General features: G+C 41.2%; 1 protein-coding gene across 2 annotated transcripts in view; it reads left to right on the top strand.

Annotated features, from left to right (window-relative positions):
* The first annotated feature begins 23,439 nt into the window (after positions 1–23,439).
* Positions 23,440–24,123, top strand: part of LOC142860918 (T-cell immunoglobulin and mucin domain-containing protein 4-like) — a 30,134-nt gene continuing 29,450 nt past the window's right edge. For both annotated transcript variants that reach the window (XM_075992839.1, XM_075992838.1), the window contains exon 1: positions 23,440–23,546. In XM_075992839.1, coding sequence (XP_075848954.1) covers positions 23,489–23,546 — 58 coding nt within the window. In that variant the 5' untranslated portion in view covers positions 23,440–23,488. The remainder of the gene's footprint in view (positions 23,547–24,123) is intronic.

Genomic DNA, 24,123 nt, shown 5'->3' with positions numbered 1-24,123 from the left:
GGGAGCCTGGCCCTCAGAGTCCTGACAGATCTCATCAACTCTCAGTAAGACTGGAGTTTGGAATCTCTGAGCCTGAGCAAGGTGGGGGGTGTGGGGGGCTTGGAGCAGGTTCTGAGGATATCTATTGTTCATCGTTGTGAATACTGGGGAGTTGGAACTTCCAGACTGTACACGATCCCCTCTCTGAGCGTCTCTCCTGCCCTCGCAGACTCCTGCTTTTTAAAATAGAAAATTCACGTTTATTTTGTACCATCCCTGATCTACCCAACATTTATTAAAGCCTTCACTTGACCTTTAATTTTCATTTGCCATGCCAGGAAGGATTTAGATTTTTAAGTAAGATCAAGCATAAGCATGAATTTCAGTATTTTTGAATCTGAAATGGTTCTTGGTGATAATACTGGAAACACGAACAATTGAAATAATAGGTTGGACTTTATCAAAATGTAAACCTTGAATGTATTATAGGATGCTATCAAGAATGTGGAGAGGGTGGTACTGTAAACTTGGCCAGGAACCCATGACTAGGGGGCTCCCAGGTCCCTGGGGAGAGCCTACAGCTATTCTTCCAAAGGGACTTAGTATCAAGATGTCATCTGAACGTGTTTCTTTATATGGTAGACTAGTGTGAGCCTACAGCTCTTCTTCCAAAGGGACTTAGTATCAAGATGTCATCTGAACGTGTTTCCTTATATTGTAGACTAGTGCACCTTCTCAGCACAGCTTCTTTAGTCGGTGCTTGGTGATTCATACAGAGATTCACATCTGGTTAACGCGCTGAGAATAGGTGACATCTTTATCAGAGCCCTTTTCTCCAAGGCTCAGAGAACAGCATGGAAGTGTTTTTTAACTGCATGTGCATAGGGGGAGGGGCTTGTAAGAACCGGAGGTTGGGGTACACTCTGCTGCAAAAACGGTGTCTTCAAAATAAGACAAGGCTGTTGCTCTTCTGAGACACAGCAACTGTAGTTGTCTGACAAAACCTGCAAAAGATCAAGCCAGCATGGCTGGGGAGAGACCCCTGAAGCCCTTGCCTCACTGAGGAGCTTTTCAGCATCTGAGGGCAGGAGAGTCCATTTTCTTCAGTGGGCGTGGCCCCTGGTAGATTGCCGGTTCTATCTACTGGCAATGATAGCTCCACGTGCATGTTCAAATGGACCATAGTAATTAGTGCCTGGGTTAATAAATATATACATGAAGCCTGGTGTGGCGCCGTGCACTTTTAATCCCAGCATTAAGGAGGCAGAGACAGGCAGGCAGACTTCTGAATTTGATGCTAGCCTGGTCTGCAGAGCCAATTCCAGTACAGCCAGGGCTATGCAAAGAACCCCTGTCTCAAAAGCCAAACGAAATGAAAAATAACCAAACAAACCCAAAGACATGATGTTGGGAGGAGCTTCAGAGGCATTGGAGGAAGGGAAGCACATAGGATCTCAATATCTTGTGTTCAACTATGTAATTGCCAGAGAATAAATTAAAAAATATAAAATATTTGAAGTATAAGAAATGGGAAGTGGAAAAAGGAACCAAAATGAATGTTTGAATGAACAAAGCAAGTAAAATAAAAGGAGTCCATGGGATGGGTGAACACATTATTATGAATAATACACAGTAGCCTCCCTCTGCAGAGAAATGCTGGCGGACACTGAGGATGTGGGGTCACCCTGGGTGGTACAGACCAGCCCTGAAATACTGTCGTAGTTAGTTCTTCCATCCCGTGTGGCACATACACTATGATGATGCTGGGCAATGAGGGAACTCACATCAATAGGAAGGTACGAAACCCCCTATTCACCACCCTAATCAGAATAGTGGACAAGCAAGAAGTTATGAGCTATTGGTTCATGGGCTGGTTTATTTAATGTCTTCAAACTGTGTTTGACTTTATGTAACTCAAGTCATGGAAAGGAAGCCTGTGTATGGGGTGGCCACGGTGGCATGTAAAAGTGTATCTTTTATTTAAAAAAAGAATAGGACTCATACCAACACCTTGAATTGCTTCTCTTTGTCTTAGTCTCTTGGTTTCATGACTGACATTGAGCTCTTGGATCCATTTTTAGGTTATTGTTTGTTTGGCTGCTTGCTTTTAAATATAGCATGAGGAACAGAGTGTTTAACTTTTGTTCTTCCGGCAGGTGTCCTGGTACTCAACTATCTTCACAGCATTGGGGAGTGGAGGCACCCCTGGAGAAGCCCATCTTCAGGCACATAGAGTTTGAGGTCAGTCAGATCTGTTTGAGACCTTCTCTAAAAATAAAGTTCAATTTTCTATATATGGATACCCCATTTTCCAGCTTCTATTTATTGAAGATGCTGGCCTTTCTCCTTATATGATTTCTTGGTACCTTTGTCAACCACCAGTTGGCTTTAGATTCATGAAATAATTTCTGGAAGCTCTATTACATCCAGTTTGCATTAGTTTTTATGCTATCCCTGCTTTGTCTTGGTTACTGTTCTATGTTTCAAGATTAGGCATAGTGATGTGTCCAGTTTTGGTCCTTTTGGCTTAAGACGTCTTTGTTCAGGATCTTTTGTGCTTGCATTTGCATTTTAAGTTTGTCTATTTGGTTTTTTTTTATAGCTCTGAGAGGAGTACATTAGAATTGTGATGAGATTACACTGAATCTGTAAAGCATTTTGGTAGTATGGCCATTTGGATGGGAAGAATTTTGAGAGATACAAACTTCAATACAACTGTGTGGGGCTTCAGCATCCACTGACCAATAAATAGATCACCCCGAGTCCTTTCCCTCCACCCTCCAAAAACCAGCAGAGGGGCATCAGAGTTAAACTAGACTGTCAACCAGATGGAGTTGATGTCCAACAGCCCTTTCTTCTGTCACCTAATGGGACAGCCTCCAGGATAGTCCATGAATTAAGTCACAAGTTTCAATGTGAACAGAAAGTTGAAGTCCCAGAATGTGTGTCCTTTGCCCATTATGCAATAACACTGTAATTACAAATTGTACAAATACATGGAAACCAAGCAACAGATTGCTGAATGAACACTGACTCATTGAAGAAACTGAAGAGGCTCACATATTTTTGTTCATTTGTTTCAAGAGACTTTGCAATCATTTAATCATTACTTTTAAAAATGACAACCGATGAGAAACTGTTCCCGGAAGATTCCAGTATTTGATTTATATCAGTAGTTTTTGCATAATTTCCACAATTTGAATTGTGGTCATCCTGATTTTTGTTATGGTGATTGGTTTTTGGTAAAATCCTGAAAAAAAATGGATGTAAGATTCTGAGATCTGAATTTACTTATTTTTTTCCCACAGCAGACAACATATCTGTAATGGTGGAGAGGATACAGGGTAGAAGTGCAGGTTGGAATTGTTTTGAGCCTGTGATCACCAGGCCTCATTCTGCCATTTTGCAGATAGCAAGACTAAGTGAACATTCCCTTCAGCTGTAGTGACCATTTTGAGTGACATTACCATCTAACACTTCCCCTCTTTCTCCAAGGGTGACATCTTGCATGCATGGGTAGAGGAAGAGTCTTTTGCCCCTCTGACTTCATGCATGGGTGTAGGACCAGCTCCCTGCCCCTCAGCCTTCAATCAGAAATATAGAATCAGCTCCCTGCCCCTCAGCCTTCAATCAGAAATATAGAATCAGCTCCCTGCCCCTCAGCCTTCAATCAGAAATATAGAATCAGCTCCCTGCCCCTCAGCCTTCAATCAGAAATATAGAATCAGCTCCCTGCCCCTCTGTCTTCATGCATGAATGTGAATCACCTCTCTGCCTGGCCTTGAAGGCGCTAGGGAATGAGGATAGAAGCAGAGCAAGTTCCAATTAGCATCTTGTCTAACCACTTCCATCTCGTATGTATAGGTGAAGACTCAGCAGCAGTGGAGGCTGCTCACACAGCGGGAGGAAGACTGGGTACATTGTCAGCCACGTCTTCTCTGCTGTCTTATGCTGCTTGCCCTTGTTCACGCGTCACTTGTCCTGCCTCCCCTTTCCTTGTTTCCTCTGAGCGTAGAGACTAAGAAACCCACTATGCCCCTCCAAATGGGGGCAGGTGATGTAAGTCAGTGATGACTAGCCTCCCTGTCCAGTGCTTTGGGATGTTTTGAGACTGCTGTTTGCCATACTTGTACCAATGATCCTTGGAACTGTGATGGTTTGAGGCAGAAGGGCCCCGATAGACTCATGAATGCTTCATCCCCAGACAGTGAAACTGTTTCTAAAGGATTAGGAGGTGTGACACTCTTGGAGGAGTGTGTCACTCTGGGAGGAGGTGTGTCATATGGGAGGATGTGGAGGTCTTAAAAACCTATGCCGTTCCTAATTAGCTCTCGCTGCCTTCTGCTTGTGGATTGGATGGGAGCTTTCAGCTCCCATTCTATGCCTTGCCCTCCTTCCTGCTGCCATGCCCCCAACTATGACACTCTAATCCCCTGAAACTGTAAGCCCCAAGCAAACTCTTTGTTCTAAAAGTTGCCTTGGTCATGCCTCATAGCACTGGAAAAGTAACTAAGACAGGAACTCTTCCTGCTTCTACTGGGTAGAGAATGGATGGTCAGTCTCCGCAGGTCTTCGTCAGGACACTAATTTCCACCTTGTGCTTCTGCTGGGCATTGGGTCCATGGCCAGCATCTACAGGATAATTGGATGGGGAGAAGGTCAAACTGTTACTTCTAACTCACATTTCTAGCTGTACAGGAAGCTCTGGTAGGATTGAGTCTCTACCATGTGGGTGTGGTGAAAGGTTTCATACTGTGAGTTTAGTGTTTTGCTTTTTTTTTTTAAAGTCAGGGTTTGTTTTTTTAAGACAGGGTTTCTCTGCATAGCCTTGGCTGTCCTGGAATTCTATAGACTAGGTTGGGCATGAACTCACAGAGACTGCCTACCTCTGAGTGCTAGGTTTAAAGGTGTGTGCCACTACGGCCCGGCTTAGTATTTTAACTTACAAAAAGATTCTGAGTCAAATAAATGTGGCCTGGGAGACTTTGGGAAGCAATCATCTGTCAACATGATTTCGAAAGGATGACCTGAGATGACTTCTGAAGAAATGCTGAACTCTAAACCAGTAAGTTTCTCTCCAAGTATTATCTTAAGGCAAATCACAACTATCACAAGTAAACGTTTAGAGACAAGGATGATTGTCCTGATAGTAGTCATTTAATTTTTTACTTAAATACTATCTTGATTTACTGTTTTAACTAATACACTAATGCATACTCATCACAAAATTCATACAATAGAGAAGTATAGAAAAAATTAAAAATAATTTGCTAACTGTATAGTTACCCTGTCCAAAGTCTGTTTTAGTAACTCATTCTCCAAGGTATGTATTGACCAGTAAATAAATGCAGCCATAATTGAGGTGTCTTTGGTCATACTGCTTCTATTTTGTGTGCTTTGGACAGATTCTCACTATGTGGAGAATTCAATACACACACACCAAGTTGCACTTGAGCTCACAGTGCTGGGAGGGATTAAAGGTGTGTATAGCCACTGGATCTGTGCATGCTGTTTCTTCACTCATTTTTTTTAAAGTCTGAATTAATTTTATCTTATTTAAAAAAGTTAAACCGTACATCTATAATATGTTTTATAAACAGTATTGATGTTGCTGATAGTCCAAGAATCAAGGTGGGGAGTAGTTTACATAAAATAATGATAACTGGGAAAGATGGAAAAAAATCAGACTTAAGGGATGGTTCAGAGGGTATATTGCTTGCTATGCCAGCATGAAGACCTGCGTTTGCATCCCCAGAACTCACATAAATGCTTCTGTTACTCACAGTATTTCTTGGGTGATATAGGGGATACAAGAGAATTCCTGGAACCTCAGGGCCCGCTTGCCTGAGGTGCACAACAGGAAATAATTAGGGACCCATCTCAAACATGACAGAAGGGAGGACTGACACAGAAGTTGTCCCCTGACATGTATGCCTTGCTTGTATATGCCTCTACATATGCATATAGACATATACATCATAAATACACAGACAGACACAGATTTTCAAAAAAGAATTTAGGCTGGAGAGATAGCTTAGCAATTAAATCATTGGCTGTTCTTCCAGAGGACCTGAGTTCTAGTCTTAGCCTTCACATGGTGACTCAAAACCGTCTGTAGCTCTGGTTCCAGGCATCTGACACCTTCTGGCCTCTGTAGGCTCTAGCAGAAATACATGAAGGCAAACTATCTACATACATAAAATAAAATAAAAACTAAAGTTAATAAAGTAATCGAAGCAATATTTTCAGGCAGGGACTAGAGGGCATTGAAATGCAGAATGTCACCTGCATTCTGTCATTTAACTTTTGGTAATTATAAAATGTTTACTAAAATTGATTACATTTTTTGCATTATTAAAAAGTAAGCCATAGGTACATTTTTAGGGACTAGGATGCCTTTTAAGATGAAGCCCATTTTTTTAAAGTCTAGGGTTATTGTATCTCTAAAATATTAGAACACATTTTTACATAATCACTCACTGTATCTCTCTGAAAATAGTTATAAAATGATAATGATTTTTGTGTATTCAGTGCTGGGGATTGAACTCATGACATTGTACATGCCCACTGAGACAACAACTCTTTTGATAATTCTTTAGTATGAACTATTACTATGATTGTTATCATGGTTGTGGTGTGTATGTGCATGTGTGTGAAATGATAGGCACATGCATTGCATGGTATGCATGTGAAAGTCAGACAACTCTTGGGAGTTCATCTGGGGATTGAACTCTGGTAGAATTCTAGTGCTTCTGCCTACTGTGCAATCTCACTGGCCCTCAGTACGGATCCTTACTGAGACTTCTCATGTTCTCTCCCCTCTCCAGTTTCCCATCAGTTATCTTTCATAATCCATTCCTCAATGCCAGTATTAAGCAAGACCAATAGACTGTGTTGGGGTTTTTAAAAATGTTTCTTCTTATTATTTATAACAGTGATTCCCCCATATTTCCATGACATTGGCTTATTGAAGAGTCCAGATAAGTTCTTTAAAATGCCTCCCACTTTGGATTTTTTGGATGGTTTAATTTCCTATAAACAGAGCTCAATGCTTGATAAAATTCTGTTTTAATATTTGTGTGGAGAATTTTTCATAAATGGTCTTATTAAAGTGCCGCTTCTCATAGTAGAAAAATTGCAGGGGAAATCAATCTAGTTGAGCAGACTTATTTAAATAAAACACCAGTAGAGTGTGCAACCAATCATAAAGATATTCAAGTGTTCAACAGAAAAAAAGGCTTAAATTAAAGTTCTAAGTATATTAAATATAGATGTAGTACAGGAAATGAAAAAAAATCTGATTAAAAGCAGATGTGTTGACAGATGTGTCTGCTTACATTTCTCATATTTGCACTTGACAGGTGGAGGCAGAAGGATTAGGAGATCAGGACCAGCCTGGGCTACACAGCAAATTCAAGGCTAGCCTTCTGTTGTCAGAGGCTGCTCGTTCGTTCCCTGCTGCCCAGAACCAAAATAATCACACAGAAATTATATTATTTGCAATACCGTTTGGCCAACAGCTTAAGCATATTACTAGCTAGCTCTTACATCTTAAATTAACCCATTTCTATTATTTTATATTTTACCACAAGGCTTGTGTTTACCAGCAAGTTTCCGGCACATTTGTCTCCTGTGGCAGCTACAAAGTGTGTCATTGACACCACCTAGTTTCTCCCAGCAGTCAGTTAAGTTTTCATAGATACCTCTATTCTGTCCTATCACAGTCCTTTATTCATTAACCAATAAAAGCAACACATGTACAGAAGAACTTCCCACAGCCGTCTTCATTCTCCTTTTCTCAAAGATGTTGGGTATTTTTGATCAAGAGGCTACCATCAGCCCAACAAATTATGTCTGCCATAACCCTCTTCCAAATAAGGTCATATTCTGAGGTCTTTAGAGTTAGGATTCCAGCCTGTCTTTTGAGGTACACAATCCAATGCACTTTTAAATGTAAATCTTTGAGTACATTAAGTTAAGTACAATGATGACAACCTAAGGACCCAGACCAGACAGTCCACCTCCAGCGGGCACTGTCTGCGAGTCATTAGTTAACAGACTCCCATGTGCAAGAATGGCTTACCTGGAGAAGTGAGTTTATGTCAGAGCAGGTATGTGTGGCCCTGCGTTGTGTTCCTTTCTTACCTGTTGCTTAGAAATCACTTCTAGACCCATGCTGTGAAGCCACCTCCTTTCCCAAGAACTATAAGACGATATCCCCTCATTTCTGCCTATTGGACTCTCATCTGTTTTTCTATGATGTCAATGACTCTCGGAATAAACTCCTTACCCCAGCAGTCCATCTTAGCATCCCTCCTGAGCCCACTTCCTAGAGCTTTCAGTCACTGATGACCTAACAAGTGGATATATTGTGTGCAATTATGACTGCCTGGAATGGTGTCACACTATAGATAAGACCTGGGATCTGGCTGGGTGGTGGTAGCACACGCCTTTAATCCCAGCACTCGGGAGGCAGAGGCAGGCGGATCTCTGTGAATTAGAGCCCAGCCTGGTCTACAGAGTGAGTTCCAGGACAGCCAAAGCTACACAGAGGAACCCTGTCTCAGAATCCCACTCCTCACCCCCCAAACAAGCAAAATAAACAAGCGAACGAAAACCAAAAAACCCCACCAAAACAAACAAGTCAAATCAACCAACCAAACAAAAAAGCCTAAACCAAAATAAAAAGAAAAGGAAGAAATAGCACATGAACATCTGAGCCTAACACGCCTGACTGCTGGCTATTCCACCCCTGCACAGACCTTCAGGAAGCCCCCAGCATGCTGATTCCCCACCCCATGACAGACACACTGGGCAGTCACCCTAGACACAGTGCAGACTATGTCATGTGGTCAGCCCTCCCCCAGCCTGCGGTAAGGGATATCAGAAGCCAGCTGGGCAGCAGATGTGAAAGGAGGCCCTGGCTTCTGGCACCTCGCCACGTCTCAGGGTTCCTTCTTATGTGGCCACCACACCTTTGCCACTTCTTATTTCTAAGGCACTTCCTCCTCCAGCCTGGCTAACTTGTCATCCCGCAGGAGGGGCGAGCTGGGGGTGGGGTCCGGCCCTGCTGTTTCCCAGCACACATCCTCAGGCCCCTTATTCCACACTCCCAACCTTCAGTTAATCAAAAATGCCCGTGGTCACGTGCCAGGCTTTTCTGGTAGGAGTTGAGGCTAAAACCATAAAAGTGTTTTTTTTTCCTTTCTCTACTTTTCAACTAAATATTTAGCAGAAAGGAGTATAAAAGTAATTTAGAAGATCTATATTCTGCAAGCCTAGAATGTGAAGTCAAATTTAGCATAGCTAAAAGAAATGAAAGGGACAGGGAACAATTCTGTCTGAGCTTAGCAATGACAAGGGGTATTGTTAAATAGAATAGGCATTTTCCAAGGAAATCCTCCCTTATCTCAGTGTTGAGACAAGAGTCGTGTGTTCACATGTTTGAAATATTAAATTCATTTGTTTATGTATTCATTTATTAAATTTTTGAAACACGGTCCCATATCATCTAGAATGGCCTTATATTTATCACGGGATGACCTTGAACTTTTGATCTCTTTGCCTTCACCTCCAGAATGCTGGTATTAGTTATGTGTGCCACTATGCCTTGTTTACGCAGTGCTGGGGGTTAAATTCATCGTTTTGGGGAGGTGGCTTGGGTGTTAAGAGCAGTAACTGCTTTTGCAGAGGACCTGGGTTTGATTCTCAGAATCCACAGAATCTTGGTTCACAGGCCTCTGTAACTACATTCCCAGGAGATCTGATATTCTCTTCTGGACTCCTCTGATACTGCACACACAGAGTTCAGTCACATGCCTGCAGATAAAGCAATCAAACACGTAAAATAAGCAATCCTTTTATAAAATAAAATTCCAGGGCTTGACGCATGGTAGATAAGTACTCTGACAGCTAAGCAAGAACCAAGTTCTAGAATTTCATGTGAATGTAATAGTACGCAATGTAGTTTTTCCTGTCTGGGTTTTCCATCTGACATGGTTTTTAAAAACACCATTATTTTGATTGACATATAGTATGTGTGTGTGTTGACATATGTGTATATGTATAAGGGATTGCTATTGCCTGTGCTAGCATTTTGTTCTCTGTGGTTGGTGAGTGATATATTTATTGTAGGGATACTTGGGTCATTTCCAGTTTAGGACTAGCTAGACTAATGTTGCCATGACAATTAGGATCTAAGTCCTGAGTGGCATTCTTTCATGTCTCCTAAGGAAATACCAAGCAGTGAAATTGCTGAGCTTGTGCTAAACTGTGGGATGGTGTTTTGTCAAAAGCTCTGTGCCAGACGAAGGCAACTATTTCTATTTTATGGGTAAATTGAGGCATGAGGAAAATGTGATGACGTACACAGATTTTCTACTAATAAACTTTGGACAGGCTGAGACTGGGATGTAGATCTCTAATGCTCACTTCCCTTTTGGTTTACTGTTTTTATTTTTTTCTGTTTAAAAACTTTTGTTTCATGTGAGAAGATAAGTTAGGGTGAACTGGAGAGATGGCTCAGTGGCAGTGCTCTTCCAGAGGACCCAGGTTCAATTCCCAGCACTCACATGTTCATGCACAACTGTCTGTAACTCCAGTCATAGGGGGCCCAACACCCTCCCACAGACATACATGCAGGCGAAACACCCATGCACATAAAATGAAAATGAATGAATAATTTTTTAAAAAGAATATGTTACTTGTTGCATAGGTTGTTTAAGATATGGTCTTGGTATATTGCCCAAGATGGGCATTAATGGTCACATGATCCTCCTGCCTCAGCTTCCTGACTGGTGGGGTTGCAAGTATACGCTACCCATCTTGGATAACCTTATTTGAAATATCTACTTAGACCTGTGTCTGTGCATACATGTTCTTCTTACATAAACTGATAACATTGTACATGATGTTTTGTATCTGGGTTGTCATATTCAGCTATAAGGCTCTCCTATTCTAAAGATATTTCTATATTAATAGATGTGTGACTACAGTGTGTGTGTGTGTGTGTTGCTGTAGATCAACTCAGGTCTTCTTGCTTGTTAGTCAACTGCTTTGCCATTGAGTTCCATCCCAAACATTCTTTTAAATGGTTGATAATCTTTATTTGATGCCTCTGTGTGAATCTTCATATTGATGTGCATGACATTTAGGCTGTTTTCAACTCTTTGATATCAGTAATATATATATCATATATATATCAGTAATGTATATTATATGCATATATATGCTTTGTATTTTTGGTTATTTTTAATTTATTATTTTATATTTGAGGAAATCATTTGATCTTAAGATTTGCTAGTCTTCAAAATCCTAGCCTGGGTTTTTTAGGTTCCCTAGAGATGCTGGCGAGTGGTTTGGACACAGTGTGTTGATGGGGAAACGGAACTCATTTAAGTAAGAATCTATGCCCATTATGTAAGATATTCAACTGGAAAGTTGTGAATTTCAACTCAAATGTATTTTTACTTAAATGTGGGGAAAAACATCCCTTTCCTATTACAAAGGGGCAACTATGAGTAACCATTTGGCAGTGAAAGGTCTGAAGAAATGATTATCCCCTAGCAATGCGACCCTGGAGTTTCACTTCTCCCACTCGTCCTTCTTCCAAGCTAGAAAACACTTAAAAGACACAGACCCAGCTACAAAAAGCTTCAACACTGGAGTGGGGCCTGGAGTAATGACAAGAGCCAGTTCGGTATCCCAAAATCCAGTTACGTGTCTGTTCCTGTGACAAAATACCTATGCGCAATCAACAGAAAGCCAGAAAGGCTCGTGTTGTCATAGGGTTTTAGAAGTTTCCTCCATGGTCAACTGGCTGTCTCTCCTTGGCCCTGTGGTGAGGCAGAACATCACAGAGGACTGCAGGGTGGGAGAAAGATACTACAGTATCCCTACGAAGCAACAGAAATCGGGAAGGGGCCAGAATTATCTGTCCAAGAGCGTGAGCTCAATTACATAACCTCCTTCTGTGAGGCTCAGCTCCTAAAATCTCTAAAATTCCCAATAGTGCCTTAAGCCTCTGACACTTAGCCGCTGAGAGATATTTAAGATCCAAACCAGAACGCCCTTTGTGTTCCCTTAAAGACAAAAATGTTCTTGCTGTCTCTTTGCCTGAAGAAATAATAGGCTAGGAATATCACTACTGGAGGTCAACCCACACTCACTCATGGGTTTCTAGCTCCGCGTTTTCCATTTCAGTGGGGAGTATTTTCAGGCTTGAAGCTGACAGAAGCTTAGATATCCTTCAATGTAGCCTCTCCATTGTTGATGAGGAAGCAGGAGGAGAAATCTTTAGATTTCATTCTGGTCTCCATTTTCTTTATGCTCTGAAGGTTCAGTTCCCCAATTCTTGGTTTATGTGTTTTTGGGAAGGGTTGTTCCCTAACTAATGCTTAATTGATAATGATTGACAGGGTTTCCCATCTGTGAAGTATTTTCCCTGAGTTTTAACCCTCTCAGCTCGAGGAATAACCTCTTTGATGGTTCTCCTATAGCCTGTTGTATTTTTCTGTGTCTTTAAACTTTCTAAGTTTACTCCTTCCTCTTTTAATTGAAGAAATAGCATAGTTCCTTCATAAGTGTGGCATTTTTTTTAATTTCAAAGGACAAAACAGTTTTATGATAGAAGTGCTGGGGCTAAGAGACAGATGGCTTAGTGGTTATGAACATTTGTTGCTCTTGCAGGGAACTTGGGTGCCTTATGTAGGATCCAACCACGACAAGCGCAATAGAGGCCTGGGTCTCAGTAGTTTTCCCTAAGGCAATACCTGGTTCCAAGAAAGACCACAAATAGACCACCCAGGAAATTTTTAATGTTCCAATGTCCTAATCATTGTAGATAGGATCACCTGCCAGCATACACCCATCACTTTTCACCAGGACACCCCTAGACACATGTCAGCCAATCAGGGGTCCGAACCTTAGAAATCCCTCACCCCTACATTTAGTACTATAAAAACCCAACCCCAATTGAGCTTGGGGTTCTCCAATCACTCCAATACATTAGACACACAGAGAGTTTGCAAACTTGTGTAAGAATAAAGGCTCTTTGCTTTTACATACAAGACTCAGTTTCCTAGTTGGTTTTGGGGGGGGACTCTGTGAACTGGGCATAACAGTGTTTCTATTGCTGTGAAGAGACACCATGACCATGGCAACTCTTGTAAAGGAAATATTTAATTGTAGTGGATTGATTACAGTTCAGAGGCTTAATCCATTATCATCATGGTGGGAAGCAAGGCAGCATGAAGGCTGACATGGTGCTAGAGAAGGACCTGAGAGTCCTATGTCTTAAAACATAAGCAACAGGAAGTGGTCTGAGACACTGGGTGTGGCCTAAACATATATGAGACCTCAAAGCCTGCCTTCACAATGACACATTTCCTTCCACAAAGCCACACCTCCTAATAGTGCCATTCCTTTTGGGGGCCATTTTCTTTTACATTAGCACATTGGCTATGGTTCCCAGCACCCACACTGTGACCCATAACCTTTGTAACTCTAGTTCAAGGAGATCTAGTGCCCTCTACACACATGATACAGAGACATATATGCAGGAAAAACAGTTATACATGTAAAATAAAAATAAATCTTTAAAGAAAATTAAAAATAGCAGTGTTCGGGTCACCTTATTAACTCAAAGTTTGGAACAAAGCATTAAAATGTTACAGGGAGCTCTCCAGAGATGACCAGTAAGAGACAGTGTATGGGCAATTGAAAGTCATTGTTCCAGCTGCTGGGACCACATCAAAGTGTTCAGGGACCTGGGTGTAGCCCCAGAACATGGGGTCCTTAAAGGCATAGACCTTGTCCAGGCATCTTGCTTGGCAGATGCTGGGAGGGCTTTGCAGAATAGGCATTTTGAAGTGAGCAGTTTTAACAGAAACTAAGATAAGAGATTGGCTGGAGGGGTTTGGCACAAATGGGCAGGTTTTATATATATTTGTTATTTAGAAGCTAAGATAAGTTAGCTAGTACATCCTGACCTTTGGTTCCTAGAATAGAGTTGGGTAATTTTCTGTGATATTCTATATCAAGTAGATCAGATTCTAATTAAACCTAGAATGGCCTCAGCAAGAATACAAGATGGCAGATCCTTGCATTTTCTTGCCCATCACGATAAAAAGCTGTGGTACTGGCAGAAGAACAAAATATCCAGTGTAACAAGCAGCATAGAACTCTCGCATTCACAGTGATTATCTATGTATCTGATATTCTACATCAAATATATGGTGTTACATATTAATGAAAAAAGATGGCTTTTTTTTAGTGAAAAATTAGATTATATAGAAAAAAACTGAAGTTGGATATGGACCTTACACAACAGATAAAAGCAAACTTCAGAGATATTAAAAACAAATTTGAAAGTAACATTATAATGTTTGTAGAAAGGTACAATGTTATAATAATTTTAGAGTGAGATAGGGACTTTTAAACAAGATTTCCAAGGACAAGGCATAAGAATAAATCTTGATGAGCTTAAATAAAAAATTACTATGCTGGGAGTCAAACTTAGGGCTTTGTACTTCTTGGGAAAGCATTTTACTATGGAATTATATCCCCAGATATCCATAAATTTTAATATGACAGTATTAAGAATTTTAGTTCAATAAAGTACTCAGTGGAAGAAATTGGGAGAGGGATAATGAAAGAGAAGAGGGAGAATGTCTAGAGAAGATATTCTCTATCATCTATCTATCTATCTATCTATCTATCTATCTATCTATCTATCTATCTATCATCTATCTATCACCTATCATTTATTTTTTAATCTATCATCTATTAATTTTCTATAACCTATTTATATTCTTTCTCAGGAAAGGAAGAAGATAATTATCAGTTACTTTTCTCATAGATGTGACCACACAACTGACCAGAAGCAACTCAAGGGAAGAAGGGATCATTTTGGCTTGTGATTTCGGGGTACAGATTCTTTCTTAGCTGTGGTGACAAGAACATGAAGTTTCATACTTGCTTGTTGATGTCTGAGTAGGTTATAAAGTAGAAAGAGGGCAATCCTGGCATTCAACTCTTTCTCCTTTTTGTAGTTCTGGATTCCACCCCCCAGGATAGCACAACTCAAATTCAGAATAGATCTTCTTTCCACAGTTAAGGGCATTGGAACTGCCCTTAAAGACGTGCCCAGAGGTGTATCTCCTAGGTGACTCCAAACCTAGTCAAGTTGACAATGAAGATGGATGCTCATAGGTGACAACTGATAGAAAATTAGACAAAGATGCAAGAAATCAATTCATTGAAGGAGGAACAAACAGTGAATAGTTAGGTGAAGAGATGAGCAAATTGACTTCTGATCAAAGAAATTCAAAGAGATCAGCAATGAGAAAGGATAACGTATCCATACCCATGGCAGATGTTACAATAAGTGATTTCTGTCAGCACTCTTATGCACAGGTGGTGGGAATGGAACAGGTCAGAGTTTTCTAGGGAGAGATTTGGTAATACTTATTGAAATCAGCGTGCAAGCTGCTTATGATTTGATCATTCCCCTCTCTGGATACAGACTTCTAACACACTCTTCCTTATATCCTTGTTGGATACCTATGAGGCTGTTCAGTGTCAATGAAAAGTTTATGTTCACCAAACTTTTGTGTTAATAGGGATTTGGAGAAGATGTAGCGATCCATAATTGATAATATAGATGTACATTACAGGGAATATACCTTAAATAGTATAGTATGTAGCAGTGTGAAACCACAAATGAAGAGTATGTGTTGTAGTACAGGTAGTGAAAAAGAAAACATAAATGTTGCACACTCTTAAAATATAACAGGTAAAGTCATACTATGCACTTCTTATATATGCAATGACATTTACCCAAAACATTAAAGTTCAAATATGTATGGAGAAGTTAGAGAAGAAACAAGGACACTTAGCACACTATGATGGTATGAACCATCTTATCAGCTCAACACTGCACTTGTGAAAACATACAGATATTCACTCACATGGAGAAAATCTGTTCACTCAACAAACACATAATGGACATTGCTGTAGTAGAACACATCCACTCCCAAATCCAACTACCTAGAAATAACCTTTGACATTATTGTGACGTTTTGTGCATCTGTGTTCTTTTCTGTCTTTCATTTCTAAATTCCTTCTTTAATTTATTTTAATGGGAATAATTTTTGAATATTTTATAATTGACCTGTATATTTTTCGTTTAGACAATGTTTTCAAGATTCTGAGCAAATGGACTTTTCTAATCACTTCTCAGTCTAGAAAAACTGCCGATTGTTCTCACTCTTCAAGCTGTTTTCTTCAGTGGTGCTTCCTTTGCTTCGTAAGTCTTTATTATGGCTATGCCTTGCTATGTAGCCTGATATGCAGTTCTATGCCAAGGGCTGAGGCCACAGAGTGATTCTAGTGCACTTCCTGCACTCAGGAGATCGTATTGTATTTAGAAAACATATAATGGAAAAGATAATCATTTTAATGATTTTTAATTTAACATATTTAAGTTGCTATTTCTACACTGTTACATTTACTGTGGTATGTTTTTAATCAACACATAAAGTTGTATAATACTTGTGGGGTGCCATGTAATTTGTGTATGTTTGTGTGTGCGTACACATGGATGTAGACTGGCTTGTAAGCCTCACTTCAAAGAACAGTCTTACCTATTCCGCATTACTGTTTCTGCCTGACAGAGATGGTGTTAATTAGGGTATGTTATTGTTACAAAGAAAGGTGGAATGGAGAACTTTAAGACACTTTTTTACCTATAAATATTTGTTATTTTTTCATTTTACATGTATGTGTGTAACTGAATGTATGAGTGGTTAGTTAGCTTTTTCTTTCTCCCTTTTTTCTTTCTTAACACAAGCCTAAGTTCCTCCTCCTACTTACTCTCCCTGCCCACAAGTTCTACCTATACCGACTGCCTCCTTTGCTATTGGCTGTTCAGCTTAGTTAGTTTTGTTTTTCGAGACAGGATTTCCCTGTGTAGCTTTGGGGCCTTCCTGGAACTTGTTCTGTAGACCAGGCTGGCCTCGAACTCACAGAGATCTGCTGCCTCTGCCTCCCTAGTGCTGTGATTAAAGGTGTGTGCCACCACCACCCCTCGGGGGCCGTTCAGCCGCCACCTCTCCTGTTCAGCTTTATATTAGACCAATCAGGTGCCTTAGGCAGGCAAAGTAAAACAGCAACACACCTTTCCATAGTTAAATGCAACACGTCTTGTATGGTTAATCAAATATTTTGTAACATACATGTTCGCTGTGTGTATGCAGGTATTCACGGAGGCCAGAGGAAGGTGTTGCATCCTCTGGAACTGGAGTCACAGACAGAGAGTGCTTAGAGCTGAGCCTGAGTCCTTGGCAAGAAAGCAGCAGGGGCTCCTAACTCCTCTAACCCCATCTTTATTTTTTTTTGTTTCCCTTGTGGGGTGGGGGAGAGGGGAGGGTAAGGCTGTGCTTGATGCCTTTTTCACATGGATTGTGAGATTTTCACCATGTAGATTCAGGTTTCTGCCAGGAGAAGCGAAAACAAGTCATGGAACAGAACCCTTAAAATAGCAGTTCTCAATCTCAAAACGTTGAACCGCCCCTTCACAGGGGTCACCCGAGACCATCAGCAAACACAGATATTTATGTTACTACTCATAAAAGTAGTAAAATTATAGTTATGAAGTAGCAATGAAAATAAATTTATGGTTGGGGTCACCACAACACGAGGAACTGTATTAGAAGGTCGCAGTGTCAGGAAGGTTGACAGCCACTGTCGTAAAGACTCTCTCTTGCAAGTGATCTGCTTACCTGTAACCGTGTGGTGAAGCTGGATGTCAGGGGAATGAGACATGCTGCTCTGGCATGTGCCCAAAAGAGAACTGGAAAATTTGTAACACGCACATACATATATGCACACACACATGCATGCACACACGCTTACACGCACACATGTACATATACTCACACAAAAATAAATGCAAAATAACCCCCCAAACAAACAAAGAAACAAAACCCTACTCTTAACTTAGCTATGACTAATTTATATAAAATCAATTGATTGCAGTTGCCAAAGGCCTTCAGTTTTCTAACTGAGGTTTCTCACTATTGTGTGACCTGGAAGAAGTGATTTGTTCCGACTAGGATCTCACCAAAGAACCAAATGCTGGTCCTTTTCATGCTTACAACTATTCTCCCACTTTCAATTTCTTAAGAGGTCAGTTTCTGATACTTCAGCATTTTCTGGAAACCTTCAAATAGAAACTCCAATTCAGAGAGGAAAATAGACGCAACAGTGACTTTTTGAACCACCCAGAACTTGGACCCACCCAAGATCCATTTCTCTTTTTCAGCTCATGGCTCCTGTTCTCTGAGGTTGGTGTCTAACGCCACATGACTCAAAACAGTTTCCTCACATCTTTGCTTCTAAATCAAAACGTTTCCCCAGTTTCTTAGGATTTCGGATAACTTACCCATCAGTAATTTCATTCAATTCTCAAATCAGTTCTCTGGTGAAGAGATTATTCATTTGTGTCTTGCAGATAAAAAAAAAAATGAGGTTCAGAGGTGAGATCAAGCCCTCCCAAAATTCCTGACAGTCACTCTTGAATTTTCTACTTCGTCATTTCCTCCACCTAGTGGCTCAGAATATAAATAAATCCACTCACCCACTCTTTCAATCCCTCTTTCCATGTGTGTCTAATGGAGGAGCTATTGTACCCTTTACAAGGTTGCTTTGGGGGTTTCTATGCAAATGAGACACAGTGTTGAGCTCATAGCCATGGGGTAGTGAATATGAGTTGCCTTTCCATTCTTCTAGCAGCTAGGCTGGGGGAAGGTGGAGCAGATGGCCTTGGGAGGAAGTATGTAAGTGGAGGCTTGGCTGTATGTATCATGTATCATGCTTTAGGATGGATGTTTAAATTAAATCCTTTAGCTGCATTTGTTGCCCAAGATTATACACTCACACACACAAACACAGATGCACATGTGTGCGCATACACAGATATAGAGAGTTGGAGACAGAGACAGAAACACACATGAGACAGAGACAGTGAGACATGGAAAGATCATCCTTTGGCTGAGAGGTTTATTGTTTGTTATTAGTGTTGCAGATAGCATCAGGGTCTGAAGAGAGAGAAGGCCTTCAGTCCCACCAGTCAAAGCAGGGTACCCACTGACCCGTGCACCATGTAGAAATAGGCTAGTTAACTGACCTGGGCTATGGGCCATATGTGACGTGGACTATGTGATGAGAGTCACAAACACACTGGATCGTTGAGTGTGGTTGGTGACTGCAGTTCGGTTGTCTCAAACCACGGGCAGCAGAGGCAGCTGGGCATTCTACTCTTTCCACGGAACCAGGAGGAGAGACAATGGTAGGTGAAAATCATGAATGGCCTCTTCCTTCTTCACGGCATCACCAAGGGGCATGAGACTGTGGGGGAAGTGAGCCCAGACATGTGAGGTGGCAGTGCCTGGAAGGTCTGGCGTCTGGCGCTAAGGTCTTTCTGGGTCTAAAACGACAAAGGACAGAGAATCCATCACAGACTGGCTCATTGAAGTCCTTATTTGAGGAGCCTAAATTAAATCATAGACTCGGAGCGGTCATGTTTTCTTCAGCACCTGCTTCCTGCTTGGTCAGTTCTCTATTGGGCAGGCTTTGCTTATTGCACAATGGTTAGTGTGTATTTTGGACTCAAGTCCTCAGAGATCAAAGATCAAGAGGAGAATAAAGAGGATCCCAACTTCTCAGAAGACTCCAAAACTGTCTCATCATTTCTCATTCAGTTTGGGTCACTTGTAACTTTAGCATTGAGCCAATCATCACGGCCACAGTCAAAACCAACTGCACTTGAGCCATATTTATTGAAAACAAGGAAGGACCAAATCCAGAGGCACATCTCCCGATGTGAAGAAGTAGGCAGTAAAGACATGAAGTACACAGGACAGCTGTGGACAGCCAATCATAATGGGCATTGTTAATACATACTGGCCATGAGACTTTAGGATGCAAATTCCTCAAAGCCTGTGTGGGATATTCCAGACACCAAATTGCTATTAACATCTGTGTTTTTTTTTATTTTAAACATTTTTAGAAACACTTATAATTGGAGGAGTGGACTTGCCAGGGTATGAGTGTGGAGGTCAGAGGGTAACTTGCTGAAGTTGCTGCTCCCCTCCACCAGGCTGACTATAAGCATCAAACTCCTATCATCGGGCCTGGCTGCAAGCACCTTTCCCTTCTGAGCCATCTTGTCCGCTCACATTTGTGTTTCTTAAATAGAGGAATATGTACTTTTATTAAAGCTTATTAACTATACTAGACTAGGACAGTTTTAGATTTACATAGAAATCATAGAGATAGCAAAAGAGAATCTTTAAATATTCCATTTCTAGTCAATATATATAGCCATATATGAGTTTCATGATGACATTTTCATATATGTATATCATATTCTTTTTCCAGTGCTTCCTTTGTCACACTTCCTTCTGTTATTGTGTCCTTTCTCTGCCCAATACCCGTTTTTTCAAGTTGTGTACACACATTTAAATGTATAGTTCAACATATGCATTAAATATATATTTAATGACATATTTATATATTAAGTATGATTGGTATTTATACGTGAAACATATATCTAAAAATAGATGTTTAGATCTACACTCTACACATGAGAGGGAAAGAGACATTTTTTCTTCTTTTTTCTTTTTAAAAAATGTGGTGCAATAGTTGCATAGCCTTGTTTTTAAGTTTATTATTTGTGTGTATAGGTATTTTGCTTGCATGTATGTCTGTGCACCATATATATGTAGTACCCACAGAGGACAGAAGAAGGCATCAGATCTGCTGGGAATGGAGTTACAGATGATTGTGAATCACCTGTTGTGGCTGCTAGGAGTTGAACCCATGTTCTCTGGTTGAGCAGATAGTGCTCCTAACCACTGAGCCATCTCTCCAGTTATACTTCTCTCTCTCTCTCTCTCTCTCTCTCTCTCTCTCTCTCTCTCTCTCTCTCTCCCTCCCTCCCTCCCTCTCTCCCACCTTCCTTTTCTTTTTCTTTCTTTCTTTCTTTCTTTCTTTCTTTCTTTCTTTCTTTCTTTCTTTCTTTCTTTCTTTCCTTCTTCCTCTATTTTTGGCCATTACCCTCACTTCTTTAAATATCTTCTCTCCGTCTCCCTACATAGACTCCATTCTACTTTCACATAAACACTTAAACACATGAATTCTGTGTATTAGAGGAAATATGTAGTTTATGATGCAATTGCTTTTTCCAGGATTTTATGGCTATTGCTATCATGGATGCTGTGATGACCTACAAAAGATCTTGGTTTTACAATCATTGCAAAGGTCAGAGCCAGGTCTGAGGTAATGGCTATGGGGCTGTTATTTTTCTCTTACCAAGGGGAGAAGTAGGGAATGTTGCCAGACCCTCACTCGAGATCCCACCTTTTCCTGTCTCTAGCCTATGTGTGCTCTTGGGGAATGCTGAGGGGAGTCCTCACCCATGCTGGGGTAGGGTTTAAGGGGATGCATTGGCCCACAAATCAGACCTATTCTCTAGTACGTAATCCCTTATCCTTGCTGGTATAGACAATCCCAATAAATGCTTTGGTTTATCAAGCTGGACTTGGCTGGAATAATTTATTTGGGGTGTCACTGTGCTCTTTCTGGGGTGAATAGAAATTTAATCATGGCTCACCATAAAAGTAACATCACAAAGCAGCATCTGTCAGTCTGGTTTGCCTTATTTCACTTAACATGGTGATCTCTAGTTCCATCTGTCTATGAAATGATGGATTTCACTTTTCTTCATAGCTGACCAAAACTCTGTTGTGTGTGACTACCACATTTCCTTTATCCAGTTACCTGTTGATAGACTTCTAGGTTGGTGTTCTATTGTTTCAGTTGCTTTTCTATTACTGTGACAAAGCACCATGACCAGGACGACTTAGAAAATTTTTTGCTGGACTTATGGTTTCAGAGGGTCAGAGTTTACGCTGGCAGAAGAACAAAGGCATGGTGGCAGAAACAGCTGAGAGCTCACACCTTGATTTGCAGGCAGGAGGCAGAGAGCATACTGGGAATGGTCAGGGAGTCTTTGGAACCTCAAACCCTGCCCTCAGTGACACACCTCCTCCAAGAAGGCTCCACTAGCTGGGGGCCAGGTATTCAAACATACCGGTGTAGGGGCCCATTCTGATTCAGACCTCCACACCACAGCCATCTTGTCTGCTGGGAAAAGTGTTGTAATAAACATGGCTGTGCACATCTCTCTGCAGAATGCTGATTTGCATTCCTTTGCGTTTCACTAGGTTGTTGTATTTATCATAATTAATATATCAATAATGAAGCATCACAGTGGATCAAAGCTCAAATTTTATTTAGACTTCTTTCACTAGACTTTTGTTTTTCTCTTAATGGTTTTTTCCTTTTCCTTTTTTTTTTTTTTTTTTTTTTTTTTTGCGAGACAAGGTTTCTGTCCTGGAACTAGCTCTTGTAGACCAGACTGGCTTCTAACTCACAGATATCCACCTGCCTCTGCCTCCCGAGTGCTGGGATTAAAGGTGTGCACCATCACTGCACAGCTTCTTTTTCCTATTTTAGTAATAATGTTTTAATTTTATTTTACGTGTAGGGGTGTTTGCTTGCATACATGCATATGCACCACATGCCTGCTTGGTACCCAAAGAAGCCAGAAGAGGTTGTTAGATTCCCTGGAATTGGATTTACAGACAGCTATGAGATACCATGTGGGTGCTGAGAATAGAATCTGGATCCTCTGCAAGAGCAGCAAGTGTTCTTAACCACGGAGCTTAATGTCTTTTTCTTTTCCAGGATCCCATTCTTCGTTTTGTATTAGTTCCAATCTAGTTGGCAAGGATTGGTCTGATTTTTCCTCTGCTTTGTTTAGGTAGAGTTGGGTATGTCTATAGAGTTCTAAACTGCAAAATCACCAGGTTCAGGTCCTATCGTCTGGTTTCCAGCTTATCCTTTGTGCTCTTCCCTGTTGGTAGTGACAGAACCACCTTGCTGAGCTTCCTCTCCTGGAGCTCTTCTTTCCCGTTCTAATAAACTCTGACAGCGCCGGTTGCAGATCTTGAGTGACTGGGATTGCACCCTATTTTTCATTTTCCATTGTGAAGGTGAGGGGCTGAGAGCTTCATGGTGAGTACCCAGAACGGAAGTGGAGTCAAATGCCAGTTTACCTTCGCTTTGGCCAACACGAGGAACACTGTGGCTTCTGTAGCTGACACGCACAGGGGCAGACACACACAAATGCTCACACGCACACAGGACAAAGGACAGAGAAGCACGCTGGCTCCCACACCATCCCTCCACACATTGTCACACATGCACTGGCCCCCATGTGCTCAGCACATTTGCTCACACATCCCAGATTGAGGGAGGTCATTCAGGATGAAGGAACGGGAAGATTGTCAGGCAGAAAGGGAAGTGAAAGCCCGGTGGCCCACCCTGTCAGCAGTAATTGTGATATAAGGCATGGGTTTTGACAGACACACAGGCTCCTGTCACAATGTCCAAGGAACTTCTTCTCCTCTCGCTGGTGATAGAGCTCTGGGGTCTTTATCTGAGTAAGTGTTCTGGAGGCTTCCATTGGGGGTCTGGGGAGGGGAGACTGCAGGATAAGACGGGTCCAGTTATGCCTGCCTCCTTCTAGATTTGCCCTTTTAGAGGATGCCTTCCTTTCCTTGGTACACAGGGATGATTTCCCTAGGGGCTAATTTGGGCTCCCAGGGATGTGTTAATCTGTGTCAGGTTAGAAATAACAGTTTAAGCCATGGCATAGAAGAAACAAAATGTCAGATGAGCGGGTGCCAGAAGTCTTGTCTGCAGGTGTTACAAAGGGAGAGGCAGGGACTTTGTTCTGCTAAGAGCTTTTTTTTTTTTTAATGCTTATTGTTCCCTTTGTTTTCTGGAGATTTTATTTGCTTTCTGTTTTGTTTTGTTTTGCTAGCAATGGGGTTTCAAAATGAGTTCTCTCTCCCTTTTTGTTCTTTCTCACCCCACCCCTTTTGATATTTTTGAGGCAGGGTCTCTTATATTATGTAACTCTATCTCTTCTGGAACTCACTATTTAGACCAAGTTGGCCTTGCACTCACAGAGATTAAAGGCATGCCCCACCATGCCCGGCCCTTGTTTTGGTGTCT

The sequence above is a fragment of the Microtus pennsylvanicus genome, chromosome 11, assembly GCF_037038515.1.
Source record: "Microtus pennsylvanicus isolate mMicPen1 chromosome 11, mMicPen1.hap1, whole genome shotgun sequence".
Classification (NCBI taxonomy): Eukaryota; Metazoa; Chordata; class Mammalia; order Rodentia; family Cricetidae; genus Microtus; species Microtus pennsylvanicus.
Note: the sequence above shows the minus strand (reverse complement) of the source record. Positions and strands in the feature narration are given on the sequence as shown.